General features: G+C 49.6%; 1 protein-coding gene across 1 annotated transcript in view; it reads right to left on the reverse strand.

Annotated features, from left to right (window-relative positions):
- The window catches only part of Ror2 (ROR family WNT receptor 2), a 176,078-nt gene that overhangs the window by 4,036 nt on the left and 159,147 nt on the right, over positions 1–12,895 (reverse strand). Inside the window, exons 5-7 of the mRNA XM_021180555.3 lie at positions 8,569–8,696; positions 5,038–5,352; positions 3,490–3,735 (exon numbers count right to left, since the gene is read on the reverse strand). Coding sequence (XP_021036214.2) covers positions 3,490–3,735; positions 5,038–5,352; positions 8,569–8,696 — 689 coding nt within the window. The remainder of the gene's footprint in view (positions 1–3,489; positions 3,736–5,037; positions 5,353–8,568; positions 8,697–12,895) is intronic.

Here is a 12,895-nt window from a genome sequence, read left to right on the forward strand (position 1 = left end):
CAAGCTCATCACCCCACCACTCCCACAACCAGGTAAAGAATTCAAGAATACAAGTGTGGCTGGCTGTTCCCATGTTCCAGTCTCTTTTGTTTTGATCCAGGGCTCCTTGATAACCTTTCCCCTATTTAACATCTTTTTAAAAAAATAGTAGAGAGAGAGAGAGAGAGAGAGAGAGAGAGAGAGAGAAGGGAAGAAGAGGGGAGGGGAGGCGAGGTGAGTCAAGGAGAAGGAAGGGGAGGGGAGGGGAGGGGAGGGGAGGGGAGGGGAGGGGAGGGGAGGGGAGGGGAGAAGAGGGGAGAAGAGGGGAGAAGAGGGGAGAAGAGGGGAGAAGAGAAGAGAAGAGAAGAGAAGAGAAGAGAAGAGAAGAGAAGAGAAGAGAAGAGAAGAGAAGAGAAGAGAAGAGAAGAGAAAAAAGTAGAGACCGGCCATGGCCAGGAGCATGTGGAGAGAGGGGGAAGGGAATGGAGAGAGGGGGAGAAGAGGGCAAGAATAAGAGAGTAACAACCCTACTTAGCTTCTTAATACATTTTAACAGTTTTGTATAATGATGATATCTTTCAGGAAAACAATTACTGGTGCCTTTGATATAAAAGGAATACAGACGGGAAACAGGGGCAGAGGAGTTTAAACTGACAAGGACCTTCTGATTTCCCCTTCATCCTTCTCGAGGAAAAGCTGAGCTTTGTCTCCATATAAGGAACTTCCAGGAAGGTGCAGAAGGGCACACAAGGAGACAGACTGAGGACAGATAGCAAGAAGGGTTCGGTGGGGGACTGACAGACCCTGAGCAGGGCATGGCAGAGGGCTGGCTGTCCTTGGATGGCTTCCCCACCCCATGCACCATTGTAACTGAAGCCATTGAACTTCAAGGATAGCTGGTGTGATCTGAGGAGTTAAGGCTGACCTCTCCTGTAAGAATGGGAGGTGGGCTCTCTAGAGGGCCTAGGAAACCACAGGCTTCTCCTTCCCTTTGAGCCCTGTAAATAAGGACACCAAACGTGGATACTCTTTAACCATCAAGCAATGAGCACCCGTGTGGAAACAAGGCAAACAAGCCCTTTCTAGTGACTGTATATCCAAAAGAGATGACTCTGGCATCACCTTGGGGAGGGACAAAAATAAAATAAGATAACATACAATAAAACAAAATGACAAACAAGAACTTCTGTTCCTATGCAGGCAGCATGACTTCCCCAGAAAGGAACCAAGATTAAATATTCCAGACATCAGGAGAGGCGGGGACAGAGAAAACAGACTTTGGTTGTGTTTGATGTCTGGGGTGAGTGTGATGGTTTGTATTGCCAAGCAGATACCTAGGTTGCAAGCCTCCAGGAACACCTGCGAGGGACTGTCTGTGGGTACTCCACCTGACGGTTGTGGCCCCTTTGGGGGTTGAATGACCCTTTCATAGGGGTCACCCAAGACTACTGGAAAACACAGGTATTTACATTACAATCCATCACAGGGGCAAAATTACAGTTATGAAATAGCAGCAAAGCTAATCTGACAGCTGGGGAGTCACCACAACATGGGAAACTGTATTAAAGGTTCGGAGGCATTAGGAAGGTTGAGGACCACAGCTCTGGATTAAGGGGCTATCTTGATTAGGATCACTGATGTGGGCATTCCCAGCTTGGGAATCCTGGACTGAATATGACAGAGAATGCAAGCTGAGCCCTGGCATCCGTTTGCAGACCCCTCTCTGGTCCTGACGGACGTCACATGATGGCTTCTTCAAGTTCCTGCTGCCCTGAGTTCCCTGCCATAATCGACTAACATGGAGTTAGAAGTCAGATAAGCCCACTCCTCCATTGGTTGCTTTTGCTAATTGTATGTTACCACAGCAGAATAAACTCAAGCAGCAGGGAGCTTTTGAACCCCTCTCCCCAGGAGCGGAAATGTGAGCCCTGCCTACACAGTAACACACTCACTTGTTTTAGCGTCGTCATTTAGAAGTTACCAACACAACACACACTTACTGGGGCGAAAAAAGGGGAGGCCATCACTAAAGTGAGGCATGTCACCAAAGGCTGCCATACTGCTGGACTGGCACCCACCTTCTCATGAGTGCTTTCAGCTATATAGAGTAACTTTTTAATTTTGTATTTTTTCTAATTTTGTTTGTTTGTGTGTGAGTGCTCTGTCTGCCATGTACACCTGCAAGCCAGAAGAGGGCATCAGATTCCCTTACAGATGGTTATGAGCCATTATGTGGTTCCTGGGGATTGAACTCAGGGCTCTGGAAGATCAGCCACTGCTTTGAACCCCTGAGCCATCTCTCCAGCCCTACAGAGTAGCTGTTAAGGCATACAGAAACTGCACTTTTCCTAGGGCGAGCTGTGAAATTATCTTAAACAGAATCACATTGTCTATATTACCCTGCTTGTTGCTGGCTTTGGAGCAGAGTAAGATATTTTGGTCTCTTCCCTGTCAGAACAGACAGATCTGTGGGCTCCTCTGGCTGCATCCATTCCCTGCACACTGTCCTGGCCACTCCAGAGCCTCCTATGATACACCAGAGTGCTTGGTATCTGGCTATCTATCACCAGTAATCCTTCAGGCAGTGCCTTGTGTTAATGCCCCACGAATACAGAACTTTCTATAACCTATGGTTCCAGGTCCTGTAACCTATAATTTTTCTTTAGATAGCTGCTCAGCAAAATGCCCCCTACCTGGACACCCCCCGTGGATCTGAGGAAATCATTGTCAAAAGCCTGATGTGCATCTTTTTAAGGCTTCACTCACTTTGGATGCCTGACACCCAGCACGCTTATGACCTACTCTTTCAGCATTTTCCCAGCATGCCTTGCGAACCCACTTCTCAGCTTTACAGAGGCAAAGCCTTCCCTCAGAAGTAGATTTCACTTGAATGTGACGTCGTACATTTTCACTCGCAAGGCATGTTCCTGCCTTGGACACATGCTTATTCAGAGGAAAGATGCCCTGCGACCCCAGCTCCCCGAAGGCCGGTGATGGATAAATATGACTGTGGATATGTGCGCCTCAGGTCGACAGGGCACTCAGACACAGCTGGTGGTTTAAACCGGCCATTGAACAGCCTTCGCCCACCCATGATATACCAGAGATACCAGGGGGGATGTAGAGACCTCCAAGAAACGGGACAAGGGGTAAGGAGAATTATTTCCACCAAGCTTAGAAATGCTGATGTGGGAATCCAGGCGCTAAACCGAATGTCCAGGACCACACACACGGGGAGCTGGTGGAAGGAAGGTTCTAGAATATACACGGCAGTCACCACTAGAAGGAGAGATTAGGGATGCCCAGCACAGCAGTCAGACTTTTCTTAGCTTAAAACATCCCATGATGATCTGCTATTACAATATTATTTAAAACAAATGCTTCTGTGATAAGATGGGACACAAGAGTTCCTCCCCCACCCTCCGGCAAGACACAAACTCCCATTACAGGCAAACTCAGCAGTTGACATTTAAATATATATATGTATGTATATATAGAGAGAATACATACTACACGGGGGTACGTCACACAGTTCCACGCGTACGTTTTTATTCTGCGTAAAGCACCACGGGCCTTCCATCTGGCCCCCGGGGTTCCGGCAATAGGCATGGCCTCCTCCCAGCTCTGGGAATTCTGTGCTAGACAGGCGATGGCTGTGGGGGTGCTGCAGAGCCCAAGGCTGACACTGGTGGCCTGACTTGGTGGTACTGGCCATCCCCCTGTAATCGGCGCCGGAGCCGTTGTAGCACTGGTGGTCTGAGAGAAACAGAGAGTTAGCAGCCTGAGCATCCAGGGTTGCTGGCAAGCCTGTATGCAGCGCCCTCCTGCCCTGAGGGTTTTCAGAAAGGAACAACAGAGCCACCCTGCCTTCTGGCAGGAAATCCAAAAGACCTAAGGGTTCTACATGTGACCTGAAGGGTAGCATTAGAGGGACTGAATCCTATGGGACCCACCAGGCCCCCACATCCAACCACCCAGGCCAGGATGCTGATGTCAACAGCAGCCTGTCCTAGAAGCAAAATGGAACTGCACAGGCAACTAGGGCAAATCCCAGGCCTGGTCCTGTGCCCCTCAGAGGCCACATTTGCTGCCCAGTGAGAGTCCGGCTCAGCTCCATGTGAGAACACACTTCACCCCGCCTCCATACAGGCATTAGAACCTGGGATGTGTCTGTTAAGCTGCACATGTGTTTACTGCAAACTCTATCCTAAGACACATCTAAATCTTCACTCAGGCTTTGTCCATCTTCACCAGCTTAGTAGCATAAGGAGTTGCCCACTACTGGAACACCCAGATGAACCGCAGAGATCAGATATCCTTAGAGTCTTCAGGAAAGAAGCCTCAGGCCTGGGTCTCCCTACCTGTTCTGGAAACACCCCATGCAGTCCTCAGAGCATTCTAAACCTGACAGAGCATGCTAAACCTACCCTGACTGGCCTCTGTCCACCTGCCAGGGCTAGTGGAGCTCACTAAAACCTCTAGCCCACAGGCATGGGGAAAATGGGGGGATCCACGTGGCATTCTGCCATGGAGGGAGGGAAGATGGAGCACGTGCCTCTGTCCTGTGCAGATTCAAAGAGGCCATGCCCAGATCTCAGGCTCAGAAGAATAAAATAGTCCCTATCTTTGAGATCAGATGTTCCATGGGCAGGCACCCAGGAAAGCTGATCGATCCAGATTTCCTTCTCCAGGGATGCATGTCAGGGGCTTGCTGAGCTCTTGAAAGTTGTCCAGTGCTAGGAATCCCTGGGGCTCCAGAGTCTGAAGCCCATTAAACAAGCCAGGAGGCTGGCTCTGCCACTCCAATGGTCCCAACATGGATTGGAGTATGAAGCAAGGCTTTGGAAATCTCAGGTTCAAGGAGACAGACCCAGACATGGCAAGGGTCCAGCTCAGGTGAGAATCTGGCGCAGGTTAACCACCCAACCACTAGAGGGCTTCCCTGCGACTGCACTGTCCGCTCTGGCAAGTGACCTGGCCCTGCTCAGTAGGGCACAGAGACCTTAAGAAGCTTTGAGGTGTGTTTGCTCAGCTCTGCACCCTCAGGATGACACTCACAGCGACCCAGCCTCTCCGCGGGGATCCCGATGCGCATGCAGTTCGCAGCATCCGGGCTCTCGGGCATGGGCAGCGCTTCGCACTTGGGCAGTTGGAGCCGCATGAGGATGAGCGGGTTGGAGCGGGCAATGGTGTACTCCTGGCGGCAGAGGTCGTTCTCCAGCACCTCACATTCATCCCGGCACAGTTCCCGAGGCTTGGGTGCCCGGGAGCGTGCGTCGCACAGAGGGAAGACGAAGTGGCAGAAGGATGGGATGGCAAACTGTGAACACTGGTCTGACAGTTGCGTGGAGGTGCCGATCATGGTGAAGGCAGCTGCAGGAAAAGAAAGGTGTGAGCTGTGGACAGCTCAAGCCCCGCCCCAGCCCAAGATGCCGCCTTCGATCAGTCTCTAACCTGTCCCACGCCTCAGCCCAACTCTTACCAGAAGACAAACCCTGAAGCCCCTAATCTTGGTCCTTGATCCTCTCCACCCCTCAACTTCACTGCTACCAAAGACAGCTGGCATTCCGCCCTCTCCTCTGGGTTTCCAGGCACCCTGATAACCCATCACCAATCATCCTTTTCTCTGAGCCCCAACCCCTGACTTGGGTGCCCACCTGAGACTGTTCCACACCCCCATTATCCTATTCCAGACACACAACTTCTGAGAAACTCTGACCCACACCCTACACACTAACAGTCACAACTCTAAGCGCCCCCCCCCCCCCGCACCTCTATGCTTTGCTCAAACCACAACCTTAGCACCATCAATGGCCTGCTCTACAACCCTGCCCCTCTCCCACTCACTCCTGTGGCTACCCTGAGCCCTGGACACCCCATTTCTCGACCTCATTCCAGCCCTGGAGACCATGCCTCACCCCTCTCCCTCAACACTCAGCTCCAGAGCTTATCTCCTGAGGATCTAGTCTGTGCGTGGGTTCTACAGCAGGGGGTTGTACACGGCCTGACCTTGGAGGGCTTAGGAACATAGCAAGGAAGAGGAAGGATCTAGCTGGGGGTGGGGGGGTCTTCTAGGTACCCCAGGCTCACCCTGAGAGGCTCAGGCAGACAGCCCAGACAGTAAAAAGAATGTGTGTAGGACTGGAAAGTCAGAGTGGGGATAAGGTATCCAGTAAGAAGTGGAGAACTGAAGCAGCCAGGTTCCTCTGCCTATAGATCCTGCAGATACTGTGAACACCTCAAAAACCCAGAGGATGGGACTCTGAGGTGTGTACTACCAGATATAACCAGCAGGTGGTGCTGCTGTCAGACATTTAGTCCCAGGATACAAGCCCAGACACCCCCCCCCCCCCAACTGCAACTGTTGAGTCTGGGTTCCAGCCAACTCACAGTTAATGTATAAAAGTGGCAGCTGGCCCTTCAATCCTTTGTGGCCCATTTCTTCATCTAGAAAGTGATTAGTTGAGACTACATGAAGAGATGAACTTTCACACAGTACCTAAAATACGGGTGGGATGTGAGTGGCCCCAGGGACTGGCTAGTCCCGGGGCTGGAAATCGTGGGCCCCACCTTTTTATGGGCACCAGAGGTCAAGGACAATGTGTCCAGGATTTGGTTTAACTAAGGAATAAACGCCCCAGTACAGAGTTGGCAATGAAGGGGATTGCTGCCAGAAAAGTCAGCCTTGGTGCCAGGCAAGTAAGGGCTAAGAATGGCACAGCCAGTAGTTCCTCAGGGAACCAGTTCACAATGTCACTGCTGTGTTTACAGGACTCCAAATGTGTCATTTGAGGGCTGTTTACCCAAAATCAGCTCTAGGCAGGAAGGTGCTTCCATATCCCTGCCCTCATCATTGCCTATACCCTTGGGCTTGGGGATACTTCCATATTCTAAAACATGTGCACGCATGTAGTGAGATCTTTAGGGAGGGAACCTAGGCTTCAACACAAAATTCACTAATGTTTCACACGGGCCTCACCCACGTGGTCTTTAGGTGGTTCCATATCACATTTTCAATGCATTTGTGCCTGAGAGCTGAACTAGCAAAGCCGGGGCTCCACAGAGGGGCCATGTTGGTTCTGTGACTCAAAGCCTACTGGATTCTGGACTTGCAGGATCAGATTGACTCCGCCTGTGCTAAGTCACAGCATGAAGCAGGTTTGTCACTGAACCCAAGGCTTCACTGTTGTACAAGATGACATTAAACCATGCTTCCAGCAAGGGCACCAAAATGTTCAGGGAGCCTTCCCACCCGCCTCTGATCCTCACCCACGTGGTTTACACAACTCATGTGGGCTCTGCTGTGACTGTGAACTCGGCTGAAATTAGGAGGTCAGCAGTGGTGTCTTCCTGCCTGGATCTTTATTCCAGCCCAAGCCACTGCCAGGGCAGGGCTCTGCCGTGCCCCCTCTGAGCAATGCCTGATTCTCATACAAAGCCTGGCCAATAGCGCCACAGAAAGCATTCAAGCCCCGCCCCCACAACTCTGCCGGTCCCTTTCAGAGTCTGGGAAGGAAGGTATTGGTAGGTCCAAGACTAACAGATTTTCTTCCTAAAGCTTCTTCTAATAAAAATCCCTCACCATGGAGCCCAAGCTGGGCTGCTGAAAGCTCACGGCCAGCCAGAAAACTCCCGAAGAGACTGAGGAGAGCTGCTTGACTTCCTGTCTGACCAACTCCGCCACAAAGACCCAGAACCAGGTCTTGGAACCCCTGGCTTTTTTCTCTGGAAGCTAAGGCCTGAGGCCTTACTCACTACAGTATCCCCTCTGCCTGGCATTCACAGTCTTCCTTCCCAAGTAAGCTGGTACCAGACTGTGCACGTGTGGGCCAGGCATGGCACACAGGTGGCACAAACATGCAGGAAATGTAGAGCAAGCTCTCAAGCAGAGTGAGGGTGACTGTGATATCAGTGCCCCCAATACACCCAGCCTGGCTGGGGTGCGCATGCGCATGTGTGTGTGCATGTGTTTATTCCAAACATGTGCACTTGCTAACTGCAGTTTACATGTGGCCTGTCCCTTAAAGCTCTCGTGTTTGCTTCCCGGTGTGGTAGTGCTGAGAGATACTTTGGGAACAGGGCATAGTGGATGGTCGCTAAGTGCCACCCTTAGAATAGATTGAGGTTGTTTTCACAGGACAGGCTATGTTCTCATAAGATTGATGAGAAAGAACAGGTTGGCCCCGCCCCCTATGGTACTCCCTTTTGCAGCTTCCTGCCTTGCCCAGTGATCTCCCCCTCTCAGATGACCTCCCACCATGATGGCTCCCACTATGAAGTGGTGAAGCCAAAGTGGCCTCAATGGGCTGTGAGCTGTGAGCAAAGAAATGTAAATTTCTTTTTGAGGTATTTAACTTTGAATATCTCACTATAGTACAGGATAAAGGACTAACACGCTAACTTAACACACTGGAGATGTTTTACGGCAAAACACATGAGCAAGAGCAATGGTTTCTGAGAAAGATCTCTTATTTCCTACTACAAGGGGGGGCTATGAGCCTGACAGTCCATGGCACGAACACTGGAGTGGTGGCCAGCCATCTGCACAGAAGGCGCTTGCTGTACCCCGAGGGGGCTGTGTGCTCCTACCTGTGATTCGGTTTTCAATCTCCCCCTGCATCTGGAGGGAGTCCACATAAATAGTCCGGTTCCCAATGAAGCGTGCACAAGCGATCCCTCGGTACGGCTGGCAGAAGCCATCTTCCTGATCGTCATCCCTGGAAAGACAAACAAACCTCCGTGAGTGACTGCTGAGGACAAATGGTCCATGAAGTGGTTTTAATCCAGAATTTTACAAACCATCAAAGGTTTTGCTTTATTCTGCTTTGTTTGTTTAGTTCTGTGACGGGGCCATTTTATTTAGTGAGGGTAATTCTGAACTCATTCTGTGGTCTAGTCTGGCTGTGAACTCTGAGGGCTCCATCTTGCCTCAGCGTCCCAAGTGCTGGGATTATATCCATACTTGATAAGCTGGCATTTCTTTTTTACTTGGTCCAAAAATTCCATCAGCGTAAAAACCATCACATAGTGGCTTTTTCTTATTGGCCAACTTTGGAAGCAACCAGACGCACAGACCAACAGAGTGGTGGTTCCACACAACAGGACACAAGTCAGAGAAAGGATGTGGGTGCCTGCCAGCGGGGCACCGAGCCCATCTGAGAAGCTCTGCACTGTGCGTGTGGCTCCAACTTGGCAATGCTCTAGAAAAGGCCAAGTCCAAAGGCGGTAATCAGATCCCAGACTGCTGGGTGTTGAGGGGGAAGAGGATGGATCTGAGCTCCTCAGAGGAATCTGAGGGCTGGGGACTTCTAGAAATGATGACAGCATGCTGGATATGTCAGCATACCCATAGAAAGGGAAACTCAAAATGAACCCTACTGCACATTGCCCAATTCAGTTCGTGATAGGCTGTTGATATGGCCATGTAGTAAGAGGACAGCAAGAGGGAACGCTAACTTCTGGTCAGGCTGACTGCAAGCCTAACACAGATGTTTAACAACTTATTAGTCACTTTTTAATTTTAATCACTTTTTAATAACCTGAACCCCTTAACAAAGTGCCAAGCACGAACAGACTTCTTTTTTCCTTTTGAGACAGGATCTTACTGTGTAGCTCTGGCTGGAAATCGCTATGTACATTAGGCCGGCCTCAAATTCACAGGGAAGGTTTGCCTCTGCCTCCCAGCTGCTAGGATCAATGCACCACCCCTTTAGCTGTGGGAAGACCTCTTACAGATGAGGTCATGTGGGCACGAGGTATTCATCCACAGGTCCCTAGCATGGGATGTTACACATCTCACACACTTCTTACTCTTGAACTATATCAGAGACTGGCTTTCCCTTCATGGCGCCCTTATTTGTAAACAAAGATTTTTTAATAATTTTAAATTATTAATTAAATTTAATAATGAATGAGGTGTGTTCCGGCACTGAAATGCTGGGGGGCAGTCTTTGACAAAGGCAGCACATGCAGGTGCTCGCTGCCTTCTCCATGGCAACTGAGAGACTGGCACCACAGTGGACAATACAACCAGGACACTCCAAGGTGCGGCCTGGAGTCTGCTGTGTAGATAACATGGATGATGCTTGCACACATAAGGAGATCAAGAAGGCTCACAACGGTAGTCCGTTCTCCTTTCTCCACAGCCTGACCTTTCTAGAACTCACTGCTGTGGTAAAATACCATATAACAGCAGTTCAAGGAGGGAAGGGTTTATTCTGGCTCATGGTTAGAGGGTCCAGTCCATTATGCAGTGAGGAAGTGGAGGCAACTGGATACATTGTATCTACAGTCAGCCTACAGTGATGAATGTAGATACATTGTATCTACAGTCAGATAAGAAGATGAATGTAGACATATTGTATCTACAGTCAGCCTAGAGTGATAAATCTACAGCCAGACAAGAAAGATGAATGTAGATACATTTTATCTACAGTCAGACAAGAGTGGGCTTGCTTCCATCATCCAAGGAATGGATGCTCACATTCAAGGTAAATCTTCCAGCCTCAATTAACCTGTCTAGAAATCCCCCCTGGATATACCTCTACAAATTTTCATGGTGATTCAGTCCCATTCCTTAACAATGAAAACTAGGCATCTATTTCAACAGCCCAAGAATCCTCGAAGGAAGCAACTCGAGTGGGGTGCAGCAGAGTTTTCAGGGCTGCTGTGTGAGGAGGTACAGCAGCCGAGCAGGGGGTCCATGAAAGAGCCTCTGATGTAACTGTAGGCCTGTAAGCCAGGTGCATGAAAGAAAGGAACGTGTTCTTACTGCCCACAAGATCCTCAGAGATTTGTGGAGCCAGACTAAACCACCCTGCTCTACCTGATGTGGCCAGGTACAAACCAGAGCCTGGCCACACTGGAAGCTGAAAAGGCAAACAGCTACCAGGAGAAACTACAGCCAAGGGAAGGAGACAGATGGCTTAGCGATATGGGGGTAAAGAGATGTAACCAGCAGGAATCAGAGGCCCCCCAGAGAAACTGAGGCAGGTCCCTACAAATAGGTAGTAAGCCACACAGCCTCTCCTGTCAAGAAAGGCCTCTCGAGGGGACACCCTAAGAAGGAAAAGGTCACAGAAGGTCAAGGAACGATCCAGATTAGAAACCAACTGCACCAGTTAGTGTTTGCGAAGGGAGAGGGGATCTGTTAAGTGGACCATTAAAGGAATTGGAGTACCATTAAATACTCAGACATTATAGCTATTGTCACGTAACACCCCTCATTTAGGCAGCACAGACTTAAGAATTAAGATATAATTTTTATTCACTACAGGATTTAAAGAGAATTACCTTTCTTTCTGTGTATGTGTGTGTAGTCCTGTGTGTGAATGTGGGCATAGCTGCATCCTCCGCCTTGTTTGGGATTGGGGGAGAGGGGTGTGGTCTCTGCTGTTCACTACTGTGTACTCCAGACTAGCTGACCTATTGGCTTTGGAGATTCTCCTATTCCCACCTTCTATCCCCATAAGAGCAACAGGTTACAGAAACACACACTACCATGTCTGGTTTTCACATGGAGGTTGGGGATTTGAACTCAGGCTCTCATGCTTGCTCAGCAAGCACTCTTACCCATAGAGTCATCCCCCCAAGCCCCAAGAGTTACACTTCCAATTGTAACAAGGTGGCTTTGAGTTAAAAATTTAGTCCAGCGTCTCTCCTTCAAGCTCCACCTGAGGTTGAGCCAAATCTCTAAGGGACTGGTGGTCTAAGCTTTAACCCCAAATGTTAAATTGTTTTTTTTGTTTTTTCCTGAGAATGTCCTTTGTAATAAGGCAGCCTGGCTTCTCCTCAAGTTACCTTTAGTCACTGGCTTGTCAGTGACAATTTAAATAGTTTTTATCCTGTTATTTTCCTGTAATTAGGATAAAACCTGAACAGGAGTAGAGAACAGTCTCCATAATAGCAGTGGGAGAGCTGTAGGGGCAGCCCAGGGCATTCTGCTCAGGCACTCGATGGGTACACCTGACTATGAGCCAGACACAGAGAAACAGACACTCATTATGGGACGGAGGTCCTGGGTCTGTAGACTGGCAGGTAAGGTAGACTTGGTAATGGAGATTCTGGGGCCATAAGCATGTAGCTGGATAATAGGGTGGCAGTTGTGGACACGCTTGGTGGTCAAGAAAGTCAGAAAATAAGAGGGTTTAAGACATGACGCCAAGGATGGTAACTTTCGACATACCAAGAATTAGCTTAAATTTTAACTGCCCAAGAGCATGGGGCACTTTCTTGAAGCAGTGTGTCACACACCCATATACCCAAAGGTGGGTGGAGGGCAACAGAGGGAGGAAGGGGCTTTAAGGCAGAGGCTCCGGGCATCACCACATCCTGTATAACTGTTTCTAGTATGGAATATGTTGCCCTATGATAGTGAACATGAGCCACCACTGAGTTAAAACAGCAGAAAGGAACCCGGTAGTACATAGGAAGTGTCAGGCATGCATGGCTCCCTGAGCATCACCCCAACCTGAGAGAAGCTATAAGGAAGGGCGGTGCCACCCTTTCTTCTCTGCACACACCCTTATCATCATCAACTGAAGGCGGATGGGAGGATGGCAGTAAATGCCTTAAGTACCAGGACAACCACCTGCCTCCCATCTCACAGCAGCGGAAGCCTTGGGCCAACGTGCTCAGAGGGGCAGAGCATTAGACAGACAGTCACATTTCTGTGTGAGGACCAGTAACAGCCTCCTCCTCGAAGTCACATGACACAGGATGAACTCAGCCTCCTTTGTCAGTCACTGACCCACTTGATATCCACCTACAGAAAAGACCAATTGACCAAGGACAGCCAGAGTGGCTATGTCTCTGCCAAAGGAAACACGGCCATGATGGAGCCACTGAGTGGGGCAGACTGGTCACTCCCGGAGCACATGGAGAACTAAGAGATTATTTACTGCCTTCAGCTCACCAT

Source organism: Mus caroli, unplaced genomic scaffold (genome assembly GCF_978045245.1).
Source record: "Mus caroli unplaced genomic scaffold, Mus_caroli_1 scaffold_15, whole genome shotgun sequence".
In the NCBI taxonomy this organism is placed as follows: domain Eukaryota; kingdom Metazoa; phylum Chordata; class Mammalia; order Rodentia; family Muridae; genus Mus; species Mus caroli.